Consider the following 27,494-nt stretch of genomic DNA (forward strand, 5'->3'; position numbering starts at 1 on the left):
TCCCTCAAAATAGATGACATGCTCCTTGTGCACAATAACTTGTCTTGCTTTCTCCATAACTCATGGCAGAGAGCCTTCAACTTAATAGTTGGACGAGAAATATTTATTGAATTGGATTACAGACCCTTGCATGACCTATAAAGAAATTGCAGAACAGAGGAAAACAAAACTGTAGGGCATTAAAAAAAAAAAAAAATCCCATGAAGGACTATAACCACTTGAAAGGGACTTTCAGGTATGAGGGGAGAGGTTCCTTCTCCAGTCTTACTTCTTTCAAAAGCTTGCCCTGTCTAAAGGAATTTTCACAGTCTTAAAATCAAAATTGACAAAGCATGTTGGATGTGCAAAAACTGTTAAATAGCATTAGATGGCTGATTTACTTAGTATTCCTAAAATTTTCCTCTACACAAAACAAAACAAAAATGACAAAGCAGAACACAATAAGCAAAGCCTAGATAAAATTCTGGCTGTTGCCAAATTGTTGAAGTTTTAAAAATAAGTAATAAGGCAATTAAACAGAATAGAATATGAACAAAACTTTAAAGCACAGTTCATTTATCTTTTCCCAGGTAACTAAGCTTTCAGCGCATACTTTAGAAGTATCATTTTACCTTTAAGAACGGAACCATTCAAGTCGTGGATGTCATTTTAGGAACACTCTACCGACTGGGGTTTTGAAATTCTACATGTGGAAAAGAGACGCTTTCGGTTTCCTTCTAAGTCAGCACTGCACAAGCTCAAGAGAATATTAAATGTAGTATTTTCTAGCTCTGTTAAATATTCAGAAGCTTTCCTTCGGTTGTTTGTATATCAAGGGCACGTTCTGTAAACCTTGCTTTGAAAGCTCCAAAATGAGCTAAATAAGCTGTGAAAACCACTATTTCTTTCTCTAGTTAGAAAATAGAGTTTAAAGGAGAAATATATACAGGAGGAAGAACCCAGCCTATACTTGCCCATTCATGCAAGTTTCAGACTTTTTTTAGATACTTTAGGCCCAAAATGTACAGTTAACTTTGTTCAAGTAATGAAAACACAGTTCCTTTTGAGCCTGGAACTCCTTCACTTGGTTATTTTTGTGTATGTAGAAGCAGCATTTGGTTACTAAACCATTTATTTTATAAAGACCTTTAAAAAATATAGAAAGATACATCAGACAAATCGGGAATAAAGCTTAGGAATTTCACTCTCCTGGCTTTATTGTTTTTTTTTTTCACAGTTGATGACCAAAGCCTAGCTTGTGTGTGTGTGTGTGTGTGTGTGTGTGTGTGTGTTTGCATGCATATATGTGTATAAAATACTATTTATAGTAAGATTATAATGCTTATTTTCTAAATATTTTTGTTCAGTAGAGTTGAAGATTCTTGTAGAAGAAAAATCAGAGAAGCAGTATATGGTACAAAACAGAGAGCTTTGACCTTTATCTCTATGCCTAGTTTGCTTCTCTGTATGATGGAATAATAGGATCTACTATGCAATATGTTTGCAGCATTAAATGAGATGGAAATTAATTTTAGAACAGATGTGCTCACTGAATATTACCTATTAGTATTACTAATGCTGTTCATTTTAGAAGGGAAAAACATTTTATTCGTTAGGATTGCTGCCTTTTAAATGACAACGGCAGTATTGCTTCTGGCATCTTCGAGCTGTTTCTAGTTTTTATGTTATCACTTATTAACCCTGTAAAACTATTATCGGTGGGGTGGCCCTGAATTTCTTACTTTCCTGATGCCTCTTAAGACAATGGGTGCACAGTTAGATGTTGGGGGTAAAATGAGTTAAAAACAATGCAAAACAATTGGATACCTTGCTGATTGAGTATGGATAGAAAATGTCTACTTAGACTACTTTGGTAATAAGATTCAGGAATATTCAGTATTAGCTTTCATTACTAAATTCCTTACATTTTCAAAAATATGGTCCGGTGCTCTATTACCTTTTTAAATTTTATAGAATTAGCCCATTTTGTTTATTCTTATAGCAGAACCAGAAAAACATTTAAATTTGTAATGATTTTGCCCAGGCCAGTTTGGCTCAGTGATTAGAACATCTGCCCAGAAACCAAAGGATCTTGGGTACAATTCCTGGTCAAGGGCACATACCTGGGTTGCAAGTTTGATCCCTGATCAGGGTCTTGCAGGAAGCAACCAGTTGATCTGTCCTTCTCACATTGATGTTTCTCTCTCTCCCTCCTTTCCTTCCACTCTATCTAAAAATCAATGGAAAAATATCCTCGAGTGAGGGTTAACAACAAAAAAATTTGTAATGATCTCTATGGACAAAACTGACTCAGACCTTTGTGAATGAGTAGTGTGTGTGTTTACGCCACTCATATCTCTCACACCCACTGGCTTGTTAATCCCGAAATTTGTATTCTCTCCTCTTTTTTTGCTAAAACTATTTACAGGAGAAAAGAATGCTGGCCTAATTATCTCATCCAATAGGCCTTTCTCTATTTTTATCTTCTTTGAACTCTGCAGTTATTGATGTTATGTTAATCCCTCCTCCTTAAAGCATTCTCTTTTCATCTGACATTACCCTGCTTCTGTCACTCAAACTGACAATCTGTTCCTTATTAGGCTTATACTAGTCTTTTACTACAGTGTTTTTACTTTAAGTAAAAATTAATATTTTTCTTCCTATGTTGTTGTCCTCATAAGCCTTCTTAGAAATCCCTCTGGGGGAAGTAGCTATGTGTAAATTAATGAACCAAAATGGAATTAAGCCTTTTGTTTGGTGTGACCGTTGTCTTTGCTATTACTTCTTGTCAATATTTATTAAGCACCAACTCAGCCTCCCTTGACATAAAATACAAATAAGAATTCCTGCTGGCACAAGTTTGTGTTCTACCAAAGGATCAGAAAATAAAATATTACAGCAATGAGGTAAGTGATAGAGATATGAGTAGGAAACTACAAGAAAATGCTTAATTTTGCCTCAGATTCCAGGGACTTTTTTTTTTTTTTTCCAAAGACCAACTGATTTTGAGTTGAGTCTTGAATACTAAGTAGTTCTTTGCCAATCATACAAAGGAGTGAGGTATGTTTCAGAGAGAAGAGCTGCACGTACAGAGTCATGAGGATTAGCGCACCTGTACGTCATAGGGGATGGAGATATTCACAGCAGGAAGGTATGTAAGGTGCACAGAAAGAAATTTCTTGAATAACATATTAAGAACATTGCATGTTATCCTGTAATGAGAGCCATTAAACTATTTTAAGTAGATGAATGCCATAATCACATTTGTTCCCTCCAAGGAGTGCTTATTCCCAGTACTCCAGGAAAAGCTAATAAAGGCAAATTAAAAGCTAAGCTATTGGCATTGGGAATGGAGAGATGGGAGAAAAATACTAGAGATAGTTCAAGTCTGAGAATCTGCAGGATTCAGTGATACAACAGAGTAAGGTGTTGAGGAAGAAAAAGGAGTCTAAGTACTAAGTTGGTTAATTGGTAAATGATGGTTCAAAGTAACAAAAGTATATAATGGAGTAGGAAGATCAGATTTGAGCGATATACTGGGCAAGTAGAGTTTGAAGTTCCTTTGAAACCAGTTATGATACAATGTATAATAGTCACCGTGATGGTTCATTTTCTGTGTTCTCTTGGCTAGAGGAAGGGATCGCCAGATAGCAGATAATACATTGTTTTTGAGTGTGTCTGAAAGGGTATTTCACAGAGGAGATTGGAGTGTGAGAAAACATACATTTCTTGAAAAATAATTTTAAAAAATCTCTAAAAGGAAAAGTGAGAAGGTGGCATTGTTTCACGTTTATGTCACTGTCTTTCATGTCTGGCTTGATGGAAGATGGCTGGGTTCTTCCCTGCTTGAGCGTTTGCCCTGTCTGCCATCTGGCCTCTGGAAAACTCCCTTGTAAACTAGTGAGGCAATGAGAGTAAAAAGGCAAAACACAGATATATAGTATTATTACAAAACTAATTTTGATTTTATGGATCCCTAGAAAGGGTCTCAGATTCACTAGAAGTCCCCAGACCATACTCGCTAGCTGTTGATATAGTTACAGTGCTAAGGCAAGCAACACTAATGTCGACTTTTACCGGATTTCCAATTACATAGCCAATCAATCCCCTCCAGATTTAAAAAATGGCCTTTCTTCTTCTTGCAACAAAATTACAAGTTACACCGGAACTTTTATTTTGTGGAATATAGAAAATTTGCCTCTGCGTTCTGGGAAGGATGCACCACTGTTCTCAAGAGTTCCCGAGACCTTCAGGAGAGGGAGGAAGCCCTGACTTTAGTGTTCTGTGTCCACACAGGTAACCTGCCGAGGTCGACGAGGGTGGACTGGACGTTCCTGATCTAGGCTGTGTAGTCAGGAAAAGCAAATATCCACCAAACAAGTGAACTTGAGGAAGGAGTGTGAAAGTCCCAACTTAAATATGTAAATATGTGTGGGGACGGACCTGCTGCTTTGGAGCTGTGGTGGGGAAGACTCAGTATTTGACTACGTGGGCCTCAGGACATGTTTAGAAAGGATTACTGAGCAAGTCTACTGTATAGGAAAAGGAGAGCAGTAATATTTGAGACTGAAGCATAGGACACCCTTTGGTGTAAGAAATGTCCAAACCTGTAGAGATGTTTTATAAGTCTATTTGAACCACATTTGCCTGACTAGAATTGCCGGAAACAAAATCTCAACAGATTGCGATTTTGCTGTGGAGAATGCCAGTTTTCAGGTTATTTTATACAGCAGAATCAAAGAAGGAGACGTAAGGAGGGAGGGGTTACATGAGATCCACTGGTGGTAGATTAGGGAGTTGGGAGAAAGCAAAGTGGGGATACCTCTGGAATTGGAGAAAGAATAAAACACATGCTTCTTTTATATTGGTGGGACACAGAGATAACACTGAGGGGTTTTCTGGTCTCCTGCTTTGCTGGGAGGTTGTACCCCGAGGAGTTCAGAAAAAAGAGCTTAGTTTAATACTCCAAGGGTATGTTATCTTAGAAGTAAAAACATAATAGACAGACTCACTTAAAGATTGACCTCTGTCATCCAGCCAGTGTGGCTCAGTGGTCGAGCATCAACCCATGCACCAAGAGTTCACTGGTTCGATTTCCGGTCAGGGTACATGCCCAGGTTGTGGGCCTCATTCCCAGTGGGGGGCATGGAGGAGGCAGCTAATCCATGTTCTCTCTCATTGATGTTTCTATCTCTCTCTCCCTTTCCCTTTCTATCACTCTCTAAAATCAATAAAGAAAAAAAATATTTTTTTTAAAGATTGACTTCTATTAAGGAAGCTACTGGCTTAGTAATGACTACCTGCCATGACCCGTTTTTAGTTAGGTTTTTATGTTTGGACCACCTATGTGGTTACTTTTGGTCTCTGAATTTGTAAGGCCTACCATGCAGGACTCCCCTGAGCTTGTCAGGTTTTGTATGTTGCCCCTTTTTGTCCACATTGAGTGGGCAGACATACATGAAGCTGTGAAGGGTGTTATAATCGCAGTGCCATAGTATCAAAAGAAACAGTTATATCTAAATCAGCAAAACTCTGATGGAGTTTTGTAAACTAGTCACTTCCCTCACGTTCAACTTTGCCATTCCTTCACGAACCTCACTTTCAACTAGGTCAAAGCAAAGATTCCTGAATAATTCCTTTTGGAAAGTGATTGTTAGCCTCATGAAAGATATCCAGGGATTTGTGGTAGCTAGGGCTAAAAAATGTGACCCTCTCAGTAATCCTAGGTCATGGTGATGTAGGACATATAATTTAAAGACACATTGAACCACTTAAAGATACATTTAAAATAAATTAATATATGTTAAAGATGGACAATTTTGGGGGAAGTTTTCAATAATGGAAATTTAGGCGTTACAATTCATGTCTGTATTGTGAAATAATTATTTGTAATTTGTTCTTGTTTTTATGACTGAGAAATGTGGAATTTATCTCGTCTAATGAAACAATTATAAAAATATTTTTATGAAATATATTAATTACGCAAATACTTTAAATTTTATTGCAAGACTTAGAGAAGCAAAATAATATTTCATACTCATATTTGATGACTTCTAATTCAAGTTACCTAATTTTGAACACAATAATTCATTGCAATAATATTAGTATATGTATAGGGTCCTTTTCCTGTATCCTAGAAAATTACAGTTGGGGGTAAGTGAATAGGCTTTCATTGTAAACAATCAAAATTACAGTGAAATCAGTTTGTGGCCTTGAAAAAAAATATAGCTGAATGGTGTGTCTTTATATTGGACAGTGATCTCAAAAAACATACCTGGAGGTATTTACCAGAGGCCACATAAATCTCAGAGGCCAAAAGTAATATTTGGGTATGTTTTCTTGATTTGAAGAACCTAAATGTTGTATTTTTAATATATATTTTATATCTATATGTAATTTATGCATACATATATAATGCATATCCACCCATACACTGAACACATATGAAGATATAGATATAAAACATATAATGTGCTATAAACATGCATGTGATTATATATACATACCTGATGCTTGATCTTCTTCACCTTCACTAACTTCTGAACTTAGTAATCATGTATGTGTATCATGTGCCACTGGGAGAAGATCAGCCTTCTTCAGTCTCATTCAGTCTGGAAATTCAGTAGTTTGTGGTTCTCCTTTGAATGGTAAAACTTGGAGGAAAATAAAACGTTCATTTTACCAGCCTAAGAAGAATCTGAAGTAATTTTAAACTCTGCCTGGAAGCAGCAGACTCAGGCCCTAGCTGTCCCCATTGGGTTGGCCCTTGACGGTAGACTTACTAATGAAAGAGTCTTTTTCTCTCTCTAGAGACAACACCACACTTGTTAATTATGGCAAAGCTAGTGTATGAGACTTGAACACATACATAATTAAGAGCATGTGCCAAATTTAAGATGCTGTACAAAAGAAGAAAAATGGCAAACTGCCAATGAGTAATTTCTACAGACTAGTAAATGGTTTAATGGTCACTAAGAATAAAGATCTAGGTTTAATCCTCTCTGGGTCAATATTTTATTTGTTTTGAAATTAAACATGTAATACATGATTAAAATTTTTGTAAAAAGTTAAACTTTTATAGAATCAGAATAGCTCATTAGTGATACACTCATCCAATGCCACTCATACCCAGACATTGCCAGTGCTGAGGAGATAGTGTTTCTATTAATTTGCATGCATTATTTATGCCTAAAAAGATGGAGCTAGACTGCATATGTTGTGCCATAGCAATTTCGTTTGTTCAATGTTTCATTGGAGATTATTCTTATCAGTGTGTACTGAGCTATGTCATTCTTTGCATTGCTGTATCATGGACATACCATCAACTTATGGTTTTGTTTTGTTTTGTTTTGTTTTGTTTTGTACAAAGAATACCTCAGTGAATGTTTTATATATATATATATATATATATATATATATATATATATATATCTTTCTACTTTTATATAAATATTTACCTGAGTAAATTTCCCAAAGTGGATATTTTGGATTAGGAAGCCCTATGAGCTCAGATACTTCAGTACTTAAGTCCTGCTCCTTTCATGTCTTCATTTCATTATTTAAGAGAGGAAAGCAGAATAGGCGGACTAGGAATGAAGAATTCCCATTTGGAGAACATATAATATCCTTGGAATGCAAACTAAAAATAGATGTACTTTATGTGGATATTTAAAGACTGAAATGCCTTAGTCTATATTTTAAGTAATGTGTCTTAAAAATCTTCCTGAAATGCTAATCTCCAAATATTACATGATCTCACCGACTTTTATTTAAAAAAAAAAAAAATACAGCTGAGTTGAATATTTCTTCAATTGTTTTTTGCCTTTAAGGTTTGCAAAATATGTAGAGATTTCTAACTGTGAATTAAGAAGATAAAATGACTTTTAAAGGATATATTCTGTTTGAGGGACAAAGGGATTTTTATATACCAAATCAACATACTATGTGTTCCTTTACTTACTCCACAAGAACTGAGCACTGACTTTTTGCCTTTGGTCAGACCCTGTCCTTTGCTCTGGGAATAGATGTTTCATTCTCTCTCTTTGAACCTTTTGCTCTGGGGATAGATGTTCAGTCCCTCTCTTTGAACAACTTGTGGGTGTATGGAATCAGTAACAAAAGTATGTAAAAATTGCTACAATATCAGTGATTTTGAGCTCAGGGAGAATAGAGAAGGGTCACTTCAAAGGTCTGGTCTTTTCATGTTGAAAGTTCTGGCATTTTCAAATTAGTTATCAAGTCTGGTTATATTTAATGCTAGCAGGAAAGATAAATGATGAAACATAAAAATATACTCCACTCCCCACCCTCATCCCCCTCACTTTCTCTCAGCCTATTATTACACATACCTAGAAATCTACTTGAATGTTTGCATTGAGGTAGATTGACATAACACCTTCTATGTAGAACTTGGACTTAGGGCTTCCTTTTCATGGTTGCTAATTGGAAAAAGAGTATTGGGCACTCTGTGTGTCTAAGCACGAACCCTGGGCTTAAAGAGGAAAGGTAGCTACTCTTTGGACCCCCAAGCCAATACTTGAGCAGGATCTTTCCATTTGAAAATGCCTGGAATGATATATCACATCTGTGAATTCAGTCAACATGATACACCTTGTTTGGAAAGTTTATAAATTGTCATCATTTAATATGCCTCATTTTATTTTCATTTAATGTCCATAGAAGTTTGAGGTCTTATCACAGAGGAAAAGAAAGAGAGAGAACAACGTGATTCCATCTTCAACTCCCTGCTAATACACAAGCTCCATGAACAGAAAGAACAGAAGCTACTATTGGCAACATTTGTATTAATAAACCAGTTAAACTTGCTTCTGCTATTAATTTGACTTTTTTTTTTTGCTTCAATATTTATAGTTTCTTGTTTCAATATGTTTTGTTTTGTTTTGTTTTTTTAATCCTCACCCGAGGATATTTTTCCATTTTTTTTTACAGATAGAGTGGGAGGGAGAGAGAGGAAGAGAGAGAGAGAGAAACATCGACGTGAAGGGACACATCGAGTGGCTACCACCCGCACGACCCAACCAGGGCCGGGGACATACTGCAACCGAAGTACGTGCCCTTAGCAGGAACCGAACCCGGGTCTCTCTGTACCGCAGGCCGACGCTGCAACCGCTGAGCCAAATTGGCCAGGGCTTGTTTTGTTTTTTTACATCATTTTTAGCTCCATCAAAAATGTTCTCAGCCTTATTATTTTGTTCATTTATTCATTCTTTTTTTTTTTTTATCCTCACCCGAGGACATTTTTCCATTTTTTTGTTCAGATAGAGTGGAAGGGAAAGAGAGGAAGAGAGACAGAAACATCGATGTGAAAGGGACACATCGAGTGGCTGCCACCCGCACGACCCAACCAGGGCTGGAGACAAACTGCAACCGAGGTACGAGCCCTTAGCGGGAACTGAACCCAGGTCTCTTGGGACCGCAGGCCCATGCTCTAACCGCTGAGCCAAACTGACCAGGGCCATTTATTCATTCTTTATTTAATTCTCCCTTCCTTCTTTTCATCCATCCAGCCATACTATGTACTAACAACTGTGCCAGGAGCAAGTGTTACAAAAATGAACATGACATGCTAATTTGTAAGAGTTCTCAGCTCAGTGGAGAATGACAAATAAATAAAACCTGCTTCCCCCATTTCTTTTCTTTAAAATTTTTTTTCTTATTATTATTCAGCCTAACCTCCTGTTTTCCCATTTCAGCTTAACACAGTGAGTCAGAAACAAAAGAAGACATTTTCTATATCCAAGGCTCTTTGAATTAAGTTCAGACAAAGTGCACAGATTCCTTGCTAATGCAATCAAGTGTTGCCTCTGGGCAATTCCAGATCTTCAAGGCTTCTGGGGTCACCCTTTTATTTGCCAGTCAAAATAAGTTCCTGATAAACTGAACTCCTACTCTTCCTTTCATGGGAAGCTCTGTGTCTCTCTGTATCTCTGAGGCCTTGTATGCAGACGGAATTTCTCCTGATTACCTTTCACTCTTACTTGTTACCATCCTATGTTTTTGAACCTCATTGTGCATCTTGCCTCCCATGGTTGACCACTCACCTCTATTTGTCCTGCCAGGGCCCAACACCTTCATTACTCAAAGCACCATTAACACGGAACTGCTTTGTACAACCTCCCTTTAATGAAGGTACAACAGAATACCATCTTAAAATTTAATATTCTCATTAGTACCCCACAGCTCTTGTAGCTGTACCCATAGAGGGATTTCTCCCTTGCTTACACTCATATTATGGGCCCTTTCTCCTTTTTCTTAGAGACTTTCCCCATTTTCTTCTCTTCAGAATTCAACTGTTTTCAAACTTCCACACTTTCAAACCAACTTCCAATATCCTACCATGTTATTATGAAGCATACTTTGGTTCCCTGTTACAACATGCTCATTGTAGACCATAGCTAGTGTCCTTAGTCTTTTCAAATAATAATAATAATAATAATAATAATAATAACCACCATAGTAATAATAATAACATCAAGCTATCTAGCGGGATTTTTAAAGTAAAAGAAATCACCTATTTCTGAGATGAATATTGTCTCCAAAATGCCAAAGTTTGTTTTCATTTCTTGTACTCTTTTTATTTTCCTATTATAGTATTGTCATACTCCAGCAAATTTTCAAAATATGTAAAAGCTAAAGGTATCTTGAGCTATAAAAATTACAATGAAGAATGATACAAGTACAAAATTATGCTGTTGTACTTTAAGTAATGCTAATAAAAATATTAATAAAATTGCAAGTTCCACATGACTTATAAAAACAGGCAGACAACTTTTCCAAAGTTTTGTGTCATAGAGTTGTATCTATTTAGAGGCTGTTCAGTTGCTTTGCTCACAAGTATTTGTGTGAGAGCCGGAATGATGTCACAACACACCCAAAGGCACAAGCATCCTATTACGTAGGCGGTAGTAAATGATTCTTATTAAAGTTCTTTTAAGATTTTATTAATGCTTATAATTTTTAAAAAATTTATTCAATCTATTTATTAATCCTGTGTTATCAGTCTGCTGAAAACAGCAAAACAAAACAAAACACTGCAACTGTTTTCAAACGTTAGTATGCATAACGATCACCTGGGAAGCTTGTTAGATGCAGCTTTCTTCTCCCCACATGTGTGGCATCTGATATGGAGGTAAGGAATTTGCTTTGTGTAAACTCCCCAAGTATATTTTAATGAATGGGATTTTTAGGTCACGCTCCTTTTCTAGGAATATGGTGGGCAATTTAAGTGATTTCCAAGTACAAGATGATTCATGTCACTTATTCCAATCACCGAGTGTGGTATCTTAAGTTCGGTTGACTGTTTTCCTGACAACGTAATTCTTTTAATAAACATAAACATCAAGTTCTAGTAGTTCTTATAGAGGTAATACTTATATTTTTAATGTATACTCTAATATATATATATGATGATTTCTAACATTTGCATAGTGTTTTAAATTTAAAAAATCACTTAATATATATTTTTTATTTTCACTTCATCCTAAACAATGGGGCTGGTAACAATAATTTAAGACAAATTAATTCTATAGGTTTCCCAATAGGTCAGCAAGTCGAATGGAACACTACCAGCAATCAAACTGTTCTAAAGTCACCCAACAGCCTCATTTTAAGATCAAGTTTTGTTGACTTAACACTTTTCAAAAAAAATATGTTAACTTTTAAAAAATCAGGGTCTCTGTGCTAAGTTGGGATGAATTAGTCATAATTTTTGCAAAAGAGGCAGATTTGGAAAACCTGCTGTTCCTGTGGTGTTCTAGCCACGGCATCACTTGAGAAAGTGAAGTGAAAAACAACACCAGATATCAGGTTATACTACAAAGCCACTGTAATCAAAACAGCCAGGTACTGGCACAAGAACAGGCATACAGATCAATGGAACAGAACAGAGAACCCAGAAATGGACCCAAAGCAATATGCTCAATTAATATTTGACAAAGGTGGCAAGAGCATGCAGTGGAGTCAAGACAGCCTCTTCAATAAATGGTGTTGGGAAAACTGGACAGCTACATGCAAAAAAATGAAACTAGAGCACCAACTTACACCATACACAAGAATAAACTCAAAACGGATAAAAGACTTAAATGTGACTTGTGAATCCATAAAAATTCTAGAATAAAATGTAGGCAACAAAGTTTCGGACATCACATGCAGCAGGATTTTCACTGATACAACGCCTAAGGCAAGAGAAACAAAGGAAAGAATTAATACATGGGACTTCATCAAACTAAAAACTTCTGCACAGCAAAAGAAACAACCACCAAAATGGAAAGGGAACCCACTGTATGAGAGAGCATAATTGCCAATGATACATCAGATAAAGGGTTAATTTCCAAAATATATAGAGTACTCATACAACTCAATGAAAGGAAGACAAAGAACCTAATTAAAAAATGGGCAGAGGATCTAAATGGACACCTCTCCAAAGAGGACATATAAATGGCCAAGAGACATATGAAAAAATGCTCAACATCACTAATCATCAGAGAGATGCAAATTAAAACAACTATGAGGTGTTACCTCACACCTGTCGGAATGGCCGCCATGAACAAATCGTCAAAAAACGAGTGTTGGCGAGGGTGTGGAGAAAAGGGGACTCTTAGTACACTGCTGGTGGGAATGCAGACTGGTGCAGCCACTATGGAAAACAATATGGTGTTACCTCAAAAAATTTAAAATTGATCTGCCATTTGACCCAGTGATCCCACTTCTAGTAATATACCCTAAGAATCCTGAAATACCAATCAGAAAGAATATATGAACCCCTATGTTCATAGCAACACTATATACAATTGTTAAGATCTGGAAACAGCCCAAATGTCCATCAATAGATGAGTGGGTAAGAAAGCTGTGGTAATATGCACAATAAAATACTATACAGCTGTAAGAAAGAAAGATCTCTTATCCTTTGAGATGACATGAAGGGACCTGGAAAGTATTATCCTAAGTGAAATAAGCCAATCAGAAAAAGACAAGTATCACATGATCTCACTTATTTGTGGAATATAATGAACAAAATAGACCCAGAGACAAAGAAGTAGGGTTTAGACTGACAAACCTCAGAAGAGAGGGTGGGGTGGGGAGGGAAGAGGTAAAACAAAGAACTTATGCATATAAGCATAACCAATGGACACAGACAAAAATGCTGTGGAGGGGGTGGGAATGGGAGGAGGTTTTCAATGGGGGAAAAATAGAAACATCTGTAACAAAAATAATTAAATTTAAAAAAAGAAAAGAAAACATTCAGATTTTTTTGTCAAAGCTTTCTACTGTGTGATTATATGTGTCCCTCCAGTTATTCCTCAAATTTCAATCTATTGATATTTTTTCAAAGGTTTCTATGACCCCTCAGTCGAAATAAAGTCCCCTTTGATCCTTATTTGTCTTTATTACATTTATTACAATTGTAATTATATAATTTTTGTGTGGTTAATTATTTAATATCTGTATCCCTAGTAGATTGTGAGTTACTCAAGGACAGGATTATCTTTTGTCGACTACTGTTAACTGAAGACCCTAGCACAGAGAGGCACCTAATGTATACTTGTAGTAGTGAATGAGAAATAGAAAATGTCTGGTAGGATAAGCCTCAGTGTTGTGTATTGACAAGCATCAAAGTAGACTAGTAAACAGTGTTGTATGGAAGATAGGTTGGTGAGCTTGGACTGATTTTAAAAGAGCAATGTTGGGAAGTCTCACTCAATTCACTACGTGAATATAGGTGGAGAGAGTTTGAGGCTGCAAGGGTAGCTGAAAAATTGCTGATTGAGGAACACTAGAAGCATAAAATAAAATTGCAGTTTACTTTAACTGCCTTATATTCTCTACCACCTCATAGATCCTCATAGATAGAATTAATGCACTAAAACTTTTGAGATTAGCCTGAAAAGCTTAAAACTAGGTGGGGATGATGGAGAAGGTGGTGAGTGGCTAGGGGAGATCAATATGTAAACACCCCACAAGGTTGTAATGACAAAAGATTTCAGGGAGTCAGAAACAAACACGACTCTCAAATCAATGGGTAATAGTTTGAATTGATTAAGAAGTAATGTATAAATAAAAGGTAACTGATTTTTTTTTCTCTAAAAGATGTTATCTTTTAAAGTATCTAGGGAGTCTTAGTGTTACTGTTTTAAGAAGCAGTTGAATAAAAAATGAACTGTGTTTATTTGCACAAAGGGAAAGATGAGGGAAAAAAACAAGTTCATATCTCACAATATGTCTGGGAAATATAAGTCAAATCCTAATGTCAAAACCAAGGGAAGCTGGAAGATGTGCATGGGAAAATAAGTAGAATCCATGAAAATGACCTGCCTTATAATACTGTATGATGCTGTGCTAACTGGCACACTGCAGTGAGTTTCATAATGCGTATGTTTCTTTAAGGCAGACAGTCCAAACCCTAAGATTTTTTTTTAGCCCTTTTGTATATCTCTCATGTATTTGGTGAGATTTGTATCTCTCACATTGAGACTCAGTCCAGTTAAAAAGGGGCAGGAATGAATTGGTTTCAATCTCTTCTTGAAATTTAGATCTCTTCAAAGGCATGGTTGAGCAGTAGGTATCAGGGAGCAGCTTTGGGCTTTTGATATACCCTATGATACCCTAGGACTTCTCTCCAGGTGACTGATGACCTCCTGTTCCTGAATAATTTATTTGTTTTAGACATTCAAGAAACAGTCTCTTGGTGCTCATTAAGTATGCTAAATCAGAGAGCACTAGGAATATCAGCTACTTTGTAAGCCTCTGTTACTGACTACAACAGTGCCATTTACTCAATCAACTGCATTTCAACTTTTTTAGATCTTTAATATTAAGAATTATGTGATCCCAAAATTATGGTTTCAACATATTTGTATTCTACATTTGAGGGTTTAATGGAACAGAATCTGGGGTGAAACTTGGCAGATTAGTGTCTCAGGTCTATCACTTTGTATCTTATGTCTTTGGAAAAGTGACTTAAACTGTAAAATGCAATAGGAATAGTGTTGTTATAAGTACTGATATGAATTAATTATGTAAATTGCTTTTGAGTGTCTGGTACTAGTAAGAACTATATATGTGAGAATTTTTATGATTATTCTGTATGAATAGCTGTGTGTACTCATATATTATTGATTAAATAAATGGAATTTTAATTTAAGAAAGCACTTGCAACTTTATAACACGATACTCTAACATTTGGAGTTCTCTTTTTAGGAAAGGAAGAAATTGACTTTTCATTTGTTCCTTAACTCTGTGTCTCTTTCTTCAGCCTTGTTGTCCTTCTTCTTCCCTAGATTTGCTCTTTGGGATCAGTCTTCACCTTAAATTGACATAATTTAAATAGTAACATAACTCAAAGATTTTTTTTCATGTTCGTACTTCATGATAACCGGAACATTGTATTTATAGGTGGAGACCTACAGTTACATTTGGGTGAGTTCCAAGTTTCCATCAGTGTGGATCCACCTTATATTATAGATTTCTAGGGTTATAAATGATATCTGGAGCCATCATCTACTTTTATTATTTCTTTCAATCTGTTGCCCTTTAACATTCTCTGGGAATGACTTTTATGCTCTCTTCACAGGTATACAAAACAGTCAAGGAGTTGTTTTCTAACATAAAAGATTTTGCCTGTATCAGCTGATAACAGAACTTGAAACACAAAACATGGGCAATTTTAATTAATGTTACCTGTCCATCTCTTTCACTTGAGCAGCATCCCAAGTAAACTCTTCAAATATGCTTTTATTGGTTTTCCTCTAGAGGGATTGATGCTCTTAGGTTTGATTCAAAGTATATTATGATTTAGATCACTCTCTCTCTCTTTTTATTTATTTTTTCTGCCTACAGTTTATTGCTTTTGCTTCTTTGTTCTTCATCCTGGTTTCAATCACAACCTTTTGCCTGGAGACCCATGAAGCTTTCAACATTATTAAAAACAAGACAGAACCAGTCATCAATGGCACAAACGTTGTTCTACAATACGAAATCGAAACAGATCCTGCCTTGACGTATGTAGAAGGAGTGTGTGTGGTGTGGTTTACTTTTGAATTTTTAGTGCGTATTGTTTTTTCTCCCAATAAACTTGAATTCATCAAAAACCTCTTGAATATCATTGACTTTGTGGCCATCCTACCCTTCTACTTAGAGGTGGGACTCAGTGGGCTCTCATCCAAAGCTGCTAAAGATGTACTTGGCTTCCTCAGGGTGGTAAGGTTTGTGAGGATCCTGAGAATCTTCAAGCTCACTCGCCATTTTGTAGGTCTGAGGGTGCTTGGACATACTCTTCGCGCTAGTACTAATGAATTTTTGCTGCTGATAATCTTCTTGGCTCTGGGAGTTTTGATATTTGCTACTATGATCTACTATGCCGAAAGAGTAGGAGCTCAACCGAACGATCCTTCAGCTAGTGATCACACGCAGTTCAAAAACATTCCTATTGGGTTCTGGTGGGCTGTGGTGACCATGACCACATTGGGCTATGGGGATATGTACCCCCAAACATGGTCAGGGATGCTGGTAGGAGCCCTATGTGCTCTGGCTGGAGTGCTGACGATAGCCATGCCGGTGCCTGTCATTGTCAACAACTTTGGAATGTACTACTCCTTGGCAATGGCGAAGCAGAAACTTCCACGAAAAAGAAAGAAGCACATCCCTCCTGCCCCCCAGGCAAGCTCACCTACTTTTTGCAAGACTGAATTAAATATGGCCTGCAATAGCACACAGAGTGACATGTGTCTGGGTAATGACAATCGACTTCTGGAACATAACAGATCAGGTAAGGCACAATTTCAAATGCATGCCATTAAATACTTTATAGACCAGTATGTCCTGGAGGTACAAGGCAATCATTCTCATTCTCTGCAAATGTTCATGAGTATTCAGTTCTACCCCTTCACAAAACACGTGTTTGTGTCAGGCTGATAGATAGCTAGATTGTAGGTTTTCTAAATAAATTCCAAGTAGGTGTCTGCATAGCTGGTCTATAGAGTTTTCCTGCTTTTGTGGGAATGCCCTTTGCTGATGGTGCCAATATTTTCTTTTGCCTGTGTGTTGCTTTTGTGCCAATGTTTCTTTGTTTCCCTGCATGATGTGATGGTATGATATTGGCCATTTTCCATCCTTTATCCTCAAAATGTTGATCTCCATATCATTTGGCTTCGTGTGTTTCTCTCAGTTTTATCTCTGCCACATGGGGCCATGCATCTCACCCTAATTCACAAGAAGCAGTTACTTAAGAGGAATGGATGTTTACATTTCCAAGACCTAAACATCAAAGAGGTGATATGGAGGACAGCTCTTTTGATAACAAAGGTCTTCCCTAATAATATTTTGGAGCACTGATTAAATTTTAATTATTCTTCAAATAGGCAGGGTATTCAACATAATCCCCTTGAATTTGGCAAGGTGGTATATAAACAAGTCACCATTATTTTGGGGATAGATGATCTCCTCTAGAGTAGACTGGCTCGATGGACTGTCAGTGCATTCAGTTTGCTAAAGTGATCACCAGGAGTGTCATCTCTAGTTTGTTATGCCTGGTACAGATAAAATACTCTGTAGATTAAACAACTTAATTACCTTTTAGCCTATTAAGAAAATTAAAGATATATATGCATTCACTATCACTTGGCTATATGTAATCTTTTTCTTGTAGAAAAATTATGATAATCCCATGTGAGTAATTTTGCATAATTTAAAAATACCACCAATTAAACAAAGCAAGCAAACAAAAAAGTCAGGTGAGATTTTTATAGGTTTCCTTCTTGGCTTCCACAGTATTTATGGAGGAAATGGAAAAAAATGTGGCTGGAACTGAACTGCTTTTTAAAGATTTTATTCATAGTCCTTGTGTTTATTTAGCAGATTGTTCTGCAAATTCTGTCAACATATATTGAAAACTGTTAGGCCAAAGATGTCTTCATGAAAGGTGGTTTAGTTGGTGTTGCTGGCCTCATCAGACTGTTCTCAGAGCACCTGTGCCCGATGAAGGGCATGGATGGGAACGAGGACCCACTCAGCCTGGGTAAACATTGTTCTAAGAAGCTGGTATCCAGGCTGATAGTTTGTGACCCTCTTTGGCAAGATAGAAGTAAACAGTTTTCTCAAGGGCATTTGGAGAAGTTGATCTTGTTCCATTATGTTCACGACTATTCTGTCACATCAAACTAGAGAATCTGGACACAAGTTTGTCAGCTTTGGGATTATTTTTATTAAGATTTTTGAGAAAATTACTTTCAGAAAGTAATAAAAGTGTGTGTCTCAAAGAGCTGCAAAGACAGTTTTTACTTAAAAGTTTTTTCTTAAATAGGCTCCACTTAAAAACCAAGAGAAATTCCTTTTCACAGTAACTACGTGGCATGTCAAAAATGGTAATATTAATTTGTGTCCTTTTGTATTATCATCACACTTATTTTGAATTCATATTAGTTTTGTGAAAGTAAATTCTTATTAAATAGAATTCAAAATCTATTAGATAGAATCCAAAATCGAATTAAGACTTCCCAAAGAACATTTCTCCCCTTTTCAATACATTTCCATTTTGCTCAATGTAAATTTTTGTGGTGAGTGATGAAAATCTTTTTCTTATCATGATGTGATTATTTTGTTTTGTATATCGAGTGACTGTACTATGAACATTCGGTGTAAACTCTTTGTACCGTCTGTCTCATTTCCTCATTCATCACTGTCTGTCAATGGGCATGGTGCTGTGAACAGTGCTATCAGGTGATGACAGCACAGGACGTGAGTCGCCATTATCACCCCCAGAGAGGCTCCCCATCAGACGCTCTAGTACCAGAGACAAAAACAGAAGAGGGGAAACATGTTTCCTACTGACGACAGGGGATTACACGTGTGCTTCTGATGGAGGGATCAGGAAAGGTAGGCATGCATTTCATCAGATCCTGGCAGGTGACTTAGAAGTTAAGTGCTGCAAATATATGTAACATTGTCTTTCATCATTTTCTAGGAAAGACTACACATAGTGCTCTTGTCCATTCCTCATCACATCTTTTCTCATTACTAACATTTAAAAATATGTATCATAACAGTCTGCTTGGTTGACATATCTGGAAGGAATGTCGTCACCCTTTCTCCCTCCCTCCCTCCCTCCCTCCCTCCCTCCCTCCCTTCCTTCCTTCCTTCCTTTCCTTCTTTCTTCCTTTTTTGTTTTTTTTCATGTGTCTATGGGAAGAATTGTAATGGAGTATTTAAAAATTGTCACTCATCTAATTATTTTAATATTATTGTACTCAGCAGTCTTCAAAAGTTCTTTTTTCCTACAACTAATAAAACTCACTAATTAGCCCTACGTGTATATTTGATAAGTAATTTATGATTATAAAGCAATAATAAGGTTCTCAACCCACACTGCAGTGTGCCTGGCGCATAGAAGATATGTTGCATGGATACATTTTGTTGAGCCAGTGTCTTGGTTAAGGAATATAACACATTACTGAAGTTTCACTCCATCATGTAGTTCAGTTTTCCTAAATTGGACCACTTTGACCATTTCCTAAGTGCTGGTTTTGGTTTTGTTTTGAGTAAACTTTACAGATATCAGGACAATTGAGCCTTTTTCCCTCTTCCTTAAGAAATAGTTTTGTTACATTATCCACCCTTGTTAAAATGATAATATGCTCTTTATTACCTTCTACTTTGATGGTTTCAGTTGTTTTATTACCATGGTTATTTTTGTTTATTGACAGATTGGAGAAAGACTTACAATAATTTCTTATGCAATGGGCTAAATTTAAATAAAAACCCACTCCAAAACTTTCATAGTAGTGCAACTGAATTTAAAAAATATGTGCCCTTTGCTATTCATTGCAGTTTCTCCCTATTGAATATGTTACATTTTAAGCCTCATATATTTATTTTGTGATTTCCTCTCTCTTTGAACTATCTCATTATCCATGTCGTACTTCTCTTTCATTTCTTCTGAACACGTTGCATTGTCCTATCTGTCTCCATGCCTTTGAGTCGCAGAGACAAAGGACTCCTTTTGTCTCCAGTATGCTGTATTTTACATTTTCATTCTAATTACTTTCATTCTCTGCATCTGCTCCTTCCACTAAACTGTATTTCAGTGATCTGGATACACTTGATTATTTGCTATTTTACATGTGAATATTATGTTAGAACAATTTTTAAATATTTTATTAAAATAGTTAATATCCTATTGTAGAACTTGAACAAAACATATGTACATACATTAAATAATTATAATAACAATATCTAACTAATTATATAGAACATATTTTAAGTGCATTACATATCTTAACTTACTATAGATATATATACATGTATATATGTATATATATATTTATATGTAATATGTGTTAAATTAACATACATTTTTAAACATATTCTGTATCGCATGCAGTGTTTATACTGTTACATGTTTAATAACTTAGAAAATTTTCTTCATGTGAGACAATATTTTGAATTTTAAACTGTCAAAGAAGATCATATATGAAAAAAATTGCAAATTATAAAGTGCTATGTAAATATAGTTTCTTGCAAAATGGCAGAGTTTTATGAGCAAAGCAATTAATAAGATATTTAGTTTGCATGGAAAAGTTATACATACAGTCTTATTTCACAAATACAAATTTTCTTTATCAGTGAGACATTTTTGAAAGTTCATGTATGAGCTTTTTATTCATTGTCATTTCTCACCATAATCATCTTTTTTATATTTTCCGTTCTTGGTTAATTCTTTTGCATCGTTGTGTTTTCCACCTGTTAACATTTCTAGCTTACTTCATTTAATCTTTTCTGGTGTGTTATCTTGTCAGGTCTATCAGGAATTTATTCCTTTCTTCTGTTTCCTTTTATATAAATTATAGATTTCCTTTTATGTAGATTATAGATTTCTCCTATTACTCATACTCACACATTTGTTTCCTATATGATTCTTTATTTTCCTACCTTTTAAGTTGGTCTCGCTACTGATTTGATTTTAGAGTTCTGAAAATTCTCCCCTACATAGATGAAAAAAAAATTGGATTCCCATTGAATTCTTTTTCTATCAACAAATATGGATATAGTTGTGCATACATTAAGAAAACTTATAGATTCCCTAAAAGAGTAAACTCCCAGTACTTAGAACCTATGATTTTATTTAAGCAGTAATTTTTAGGAAATCACACGCTCTTAAGATTTATATAAAATGCACACCATGTATTTAGATGGTAGTTCAAATTAACATTGAAATATATTTTATTTTTAAAAATTATAGTTTCAAACATTCCATTCAATAAAAGTTTGGGAAAATTTTTATCAAATTTCTAACTAGAAATTAACCTGTAGAATAAAGAAAAATATATTTATATGAATAACATGCTTATACCAAGGAAATACTTGTTACTAAATTAGAAGGGAAGCCTTTTCAAATGAACTCTGAAATTATAGTTATTAAAAAGAAAAGGATTTATAAACAAAATGGGTGATATTTATGTTAAAAGCTATAATTCAGAAAAATAATTGAATGTTTAAAATGGCAGCCAAGATTCACATATAAGTAATGTGATTAATATAAAACTGCCAAACAGATTTTTACATTTTTGGAAGTTCTGTAGGGAGTGTGGAGATTGTGGGGAATAAGCTGTAAATTTTTATATGGATGGTTTATACATATTAACAACCCCTTTGGTTCATGCATGTTCACAAGTTGGCTTTTAATCAAACCCAATTAATGTTTATGGTGAAGTTTACATTTTAAGGTGACACATCAACTAGGAAAAATCATTCTTTCTGCAGTTTCCAAAGTTATATTTCCCATCATTTTACCAAAGAGCAGTAATTACTAGCCCTCCAGGCACATGAAGGCCCCCATGTCAGGGACAATTCTCTCATTAGCAGACATGATTTCCTGGAGAACTTTACCATAGTTAATGAATGAAAAATTTCTATCTACGAAATATCAAAGAAGACATCTAGTCTGCTGAAAGCTTATACATGCATGTGAAGAAGGGGCTCCGCTCCAGTCCAGCCATGCCCTGCAACAGAGTTTTGTTTTCTCCTACCCATGACTGTCCTGGGCACTCTGAATCGAATAATCACTAAGTCCTTTCAATCACCTCTCTTCTCCTAGTGAAAGTGGGAGAGAGAGCAGTGGCTTCCCTGCCAGAAGCTCCATGAAAGTATAGAATGAAAGAAAAAGGTAGCTAAGAGGAGCACAAGGAAACACAACAGGCCCACTTTCTTTCTTAGCAAGTCATTGAGCACACCGAGGCCATCAGGGCCCAAGGAGTGACCCATAAGTCTAAGGGACGCCAGCTCACTGCAGTTGTATCTATTTGCTCAGCTCTGGCTGTCCAACAGAATGTTTTATCTTCCTGCTATACAACACTCGTTCAATGGAACTGTCAAAACATTTCTTTCCTACAATATATAATATGACTACTTTTAAAATATATATATTTTTTCTTTATTGATTTTAGAGAGAGAGGAAAGGAGAAGGAGATAGAAATATTGATGAGAGAGGACATGGATTGGCCTCCTCCTGCATGCCTCCTACTGGGGATCGGACCCACAACCTGGGCATGTGCCCTGATCGGGAATCAAACCGGCGACCTCTTGGTGCATGTGTGGATACTCAACCATTGAGCCACACTGGCCGGGCAATATGACTACTTTTTCAGTCAATATTGTCCTGCTTTTAAGACAGTTCACTTCTAACTTTAGGTGATCCTTCCTCATTTAACTATCTCTAATCTTTTCTAATAAAAAGTACTACAATAAATGAATTCTTCCAAAAGTGACCTTGAAGGGTATTTTTTTTAATTCGTTTTATTTATATTTATTTATTTATTTTTATGAGGGTGTTTCTTGAGTAGGTAAGGTAAACTACTGGGTTGAAGCTTGTGAGGAGGACCTTTTATTCTGTAAGTCCATGACTATCATGAACAACCAATTAAAATGCAAAATAATAGAAAGAAAAGGGGAATTAAATTCAAATTGTTCTCAATTCCTGGCATGGGAGTCAGCTGAAAATATCATGTAATCAAATTCAGACTTTAAATCATTGAATTATGACTCAATTTCTATTTCATCCATTTTATTTATTTCTTTATTGAAAAGATTAGATATGGACATTCATTCTACATCATCTAGATAATGGCATCAAATGTCATTATTTAAGAATCATTCTTTTAACTCCATAAAGCTGGACGATTAAGTATCTATAAAAAGAGTTGTCCATTTAAAGTTAAGCATGCTTTAATAGCTTGGTAAATAATAAAAAATAAAAAGAGAAAACATAGCCCATTTATTTTTTTTTTTTCAGGAACATAGTCTGAAATTTAATAATATCAACCAAGTGTATATCTTACTTAAGTTGCTTTGCCTAATTCTAAAAGAGTTCTGGTACTGTATATGCCAAAATTATATCAATAGGAACTATAATCTGGGAAAAGATAGGTTTTGAAGTATTGCAGCTGCAGCTGGTTTACTCTTTGGGGATGACAGCTGCAGTGAACTTCAGTTTCTTTAGAGTTAAAATTGTCTCAATATTGAATTCTTTGTAAACAAATTCTTTTTTGAGCTCAAAAATAGCAGTTTTGATTATTCTGCATGGTATTGTTTGCCTGTGTCTATTTTCTGGTTGAATTCAACTGATGCCTGTGCCTTTTTTCATGAAAGGATATGAAAAATCCCGAAGCTTAAACAACATAGCGGGCTTGGCAGGCAATCTGAGGCTCTCTCCAGTAACATCACCCTACAACTCTCCTTGTCCTCTGAGGCGTTCTCGGTCTCCCATCCCATCTATCTTGTAAACCAAACTGCATCAGTCGGCTAAATTGTATTAATTCAAGTACTGTCTACCCCATAATGGAAATAATTAAACGTAGAGTTACTCCCACCCCTATTAATACAGTACAAATCTGCATGATGTTATCTGAAGTAAAAAATGCCATTTGGGTAGCTAATGCATCTTATCCTGGCTTTAAAGAGTATCTAAAGTAGTGGTACTACTTCTCCATACAAATTGCCCTGATATCCTTTTGCAATAAAATAACAGATAGTATCAGATGCTGGCCAGTACACTAATGCATAAACATATTTTCAGGGAGATATATTTAAAACAGTGTGCTTCCAAATGCCAACCACTTCATTGGACCTTCATTTCTGTGAATCTCTAAACCATTCTGAAGATGTCTGGGATCCTCTCTTTCTTGTATACAACATGACTTTGGTCAGCTCATGTCTCTGTCACCTGAAAGCAATGTCACAGAGTTCAGGGACCATGGATGGCTCAGGGTATGTGTACTTGCATCAAACCAGCTGCTGACATGAAGCTGGTCGACTGTCCTGCATGTTGAATGGTGGGGCAGGGAGGGCAAGTTTCTCTTTGATGTATTTTTTTTTTTTTTTGATCCTTTGAAAGAAATATTTGTTTTAAATAGCTTAATTTTGTGATTGATTTACCTTTCTTTAAAAATGCTGCATTGGAGTTCTGAATGTCTCTGGTTGTTTGCACACAGATAACTACAGAGAGGTTGTCATTACTGGTTACACGCAAGCCGAGGCCAGATCCCTGACTTAATGGCTTGGGGAAGGCACAAAACATGAGAGACAGGTAACTGCCAGCCAGGCTTGCATTGTTTAAACAGGAATTGCTGCTTGATACTAGAATACTTTTTATTTCAAATCCCAGGATTTGTCATCATTTTCAGAGGCGGAGTGCCAAATATTTCCCAAAGCTCTCATGCCTTTTTTTTTTTTTTTACCTCCTTCCTTTATTTTTATTTATTAATTTATGTGCAAACATCAAAGAGCATTGTTGTTCACAGGAGGCTTTCTTGACCAGCCTTAAGTTTCTGACTCACAAGAATAATCAGATTTTCAGTCAATGTTTAATCAGGTGCTTTGTCCTGAGTGTTGTTCTGTGTCTGTCTTAGCTCCCTGTCTTAACAGTATATGTCATCTGTCTCCATAAAGCACAGAAATGCCTTGATAAGGTGTTCATGATTTTAGTACTGGGTCTTCTCCCCTGCCCCTTGCCTTCTTTGCTACTTGGAACAGCTTCTCTGCTTTGTGTATAAACTGAGGATGCCTCGTAGACTGAGTTGATCAGTACTGTGAACCTCCCTGATAAGCAGGATTTAGGCAGCAGCAATGTCGCCATTGCATTTGGTTGCCTGCTATAGTGTTAGTTTCTGCTGCCTACCAACCAGCATTCATCTCTACACTTCCCCATGAACACAGCAGCAATAATGTTTCTGGTGTGTTAGGTATATGAGGGAAGAAAAATGCCATAATATGTGTTGGGGAAGAAACTATTTCTAAGGCATTCAGGATCATTGAGATTGTTGATTAGTTTCTAACGCTCATGTTTATTTTTTGTTAGGAGGACAATTATCATTTATATTCTTGGCCACATAACTTGTATTACTCTATTTCCCCAAGCCCTAGAGCATGACCTGCATGTCAGAGATCTTGTACAGCAATGTATTTACCCAGACGTACACATCTGATACTTAGATTCAGTGATCCTCTTGATAACACCACACCTAGAAAGCTATAATTACACACAGCTTTATGGTAAAGGAATTAATATACTGTCTGGTGCTGCTGTTATTGACTGCAGTGTTGTACGGAATTTATCATGGATTTTTGACTGCTGAAAAAGGGACAGTGGAATTTAGCCATACCAAGGACTATACTGGAAACAGACTTCTGCTGCTGAGCGTGCCCTGAAGTGACCAGGTTGCAGTTGGAAGATGTCCCCGCGTCTTCATGAAGCATTCAAAGCTCACAAAAGAACTGTGGCTGGAACTCATTTGGTGCTCCCCATATGAGTGGTCTGCTTCTGGACTGGCCAGTGTCAATGAAACAACTGTAAATACCAACACGTGTGCATGGGTCAATAGTTTTGGCCATCTCACATCAAAGGGAGCCAAATTCATGATGCACATTTCTGAAGCTTCAAGTATGGCCCATACCTCTGTGAATTACCCCTCCTGGGCCCGCAGTAGATTGTGCTGTGAATCATACAAGGCAGTGATTCTGGTGTAGTATCGGTCTGTCTTAATTTCCCGTATTTCTTCTTTGTTGGTTGGATCCACAAACATTAACTGTACCATTTTCTTATAAACCACTTATGTTATAAGCTTGTCATATTATGTTGTGAAATTTTCAGTGCCTATTTATCAAAACTGATGTATTTTTAGTCCCATATTTGTTTAGTTCTGAAAAATCGCTGATAAAAAAAAAACAAAAAAACAAAAAAACTCAGCATTATTCATAGTTTGTCTTTTGTCATTGTTACCTCAATCATAAATATTATAGAAAAATTCTGGCAATGAGAGTATTTTTTTACTAAATGATCAAGGAGCAATGTTAGTATATAGTAGAATATTAATCAAATTATATCTTGAAATGTATATTTTGCATAAAAGAGATATTCTTCAATCACTTTTTTTGTGTGAATTTTGTGGCAAATGAAGCTTGTACTTGTCTTTAAACTGTTGTAGTTGAAACTGTATAAATATTCTTCATCTTGCTTAATCAATATTTCTATTAGTTCCCCTGGGATTCTGAATATAACATAAAACCTTACGATGAACCCCTGTATTGTGGACCTTTTGTGAGCATTTCGAGGTGCATGCACAACCTTGATGATAACCGTGAAAATGTAACTAACTGAAATGCAGAATAAAAGGCAAATAAGCTGGGGATAAGCTTGAATTCTTATCTGATTAAATTATTCATATTCTTTTCTGAGCTCTTCATTTTGCTTTGGAGTTTTCAACAGGCTTTACTCTTTTTGTGGTTCATGGTACCAAGCCAGATACTCATACATAATAAAGAAACTGGGATGAAAGGATTTTAAAACATACATCACTCTCACTCTCATTCAACTCTTCAACACATAGCCAGTTTTTTTCTCTTCTAAGTATTTTGTCTACCTAAATTGTCTTATAATTTTATGAGACGGCCAAATTATTAATTATTATGGTATTTGATATTTGTGGCATTTTATGACTGATACTGAATTTTCACTTACACTTTCCAACTTAATCATCATAAAAGTTCTGAAATTAAATATTTTTTGTGTTTATTTTATTGATGATTAAATTAAAGATTAGAGAGACAGAACTGTTCACTTGTATTTGTGCCAAAGAGAACCTGCCCTGGCATTATTTCTCATAGTTTAAATATTTACTGAACCTCTAGCTGTAAACACTTTATCTTCTAAAGAGAGCCTCCGTCTCACTTTTGGGTATGAACCGGTTTCAGCAGCATGCCACATTGGCATTCCACTTATATTGTGGAGCTCCATGTAAATTTATCCTGTAACATTCGATGAAACCATAGGATTAGGGAAAGGTAAAATGAAAAAGAAAAATCAGGTTGGTGAATTCAACATTTCCCCCATCATGGGTCAACCACACTTTTTCTATGTCTAAAAATGCTCAATGTTGATTTTTAAAGGCTATTAAGAAACTGCTCAGAAAAGGGAATCTGTCTAAATATAATTACTATAATATGTTCTTATT

The 27,494-nt window shown here is 35.9% G+C and overlaps 1 protein-coding gene across 7 annotated transcripts in view; it reads left to right on the top strand.

The window, feature by feature from the left end:
* KCNC2 (potassium voltage-gated channel subfamily C member 2) overlaps positions 1 to 26,712 on the top strand; it is a 190,202-nt gene extending 163,490 nt beyond the window's left edge. For 2 of the 7 annotated variants that reach the window (XM_036251431.1, XM_036251433.1), the window contains exons 3-5: positions 15,835 to 16,762; positions 18,703 to 18,867; positions 23,635 to 24,200. In XM_036251431.1, coding sequence (XP_036107324.1) covers positions 15,835 to 16,762; positions 18,703 to 18,867; positions 23,635 to 23,768 — 1,227 coding nt within the window. In that variant the 3' untranslated portion in view covers positions 23,769 to 24,200. Of the gene's footprint in view, positions 1 to 15,834; positions 16,763 to 18,702; positions 18,868 to 22,240; positions 22,243 to 23,073; positions 23,518 to 23,634; positions 24,201 to 24,476; positions 24,572 to 25,582 lie in introns of those variants that run through there. The other 5 variants (XM_036251435.1, XM_036251436.1, XM_036251434.1 and 2 more) reach the window with 5 other exon arrangements.
* The last annotated feature ends 782 nt before the right edge of the window (positions 26,713 to 27,494 follow it).

This window comes from Molossus molossus, unplaced genomic scaffold (assembly GCF_014108415.1).
Source record: "Molossus molossus isolate mMolMol1 unplaced genomic scaffold, mMolMol1.p scaffold_m16_p_10, whole genome shotgun sequence".
Lineage (NCBI taxonomy): Eukaryota > Metazoa > Chordata > Mammalia > Chiroptera > Molossidae > Molossus > Molossus molossus.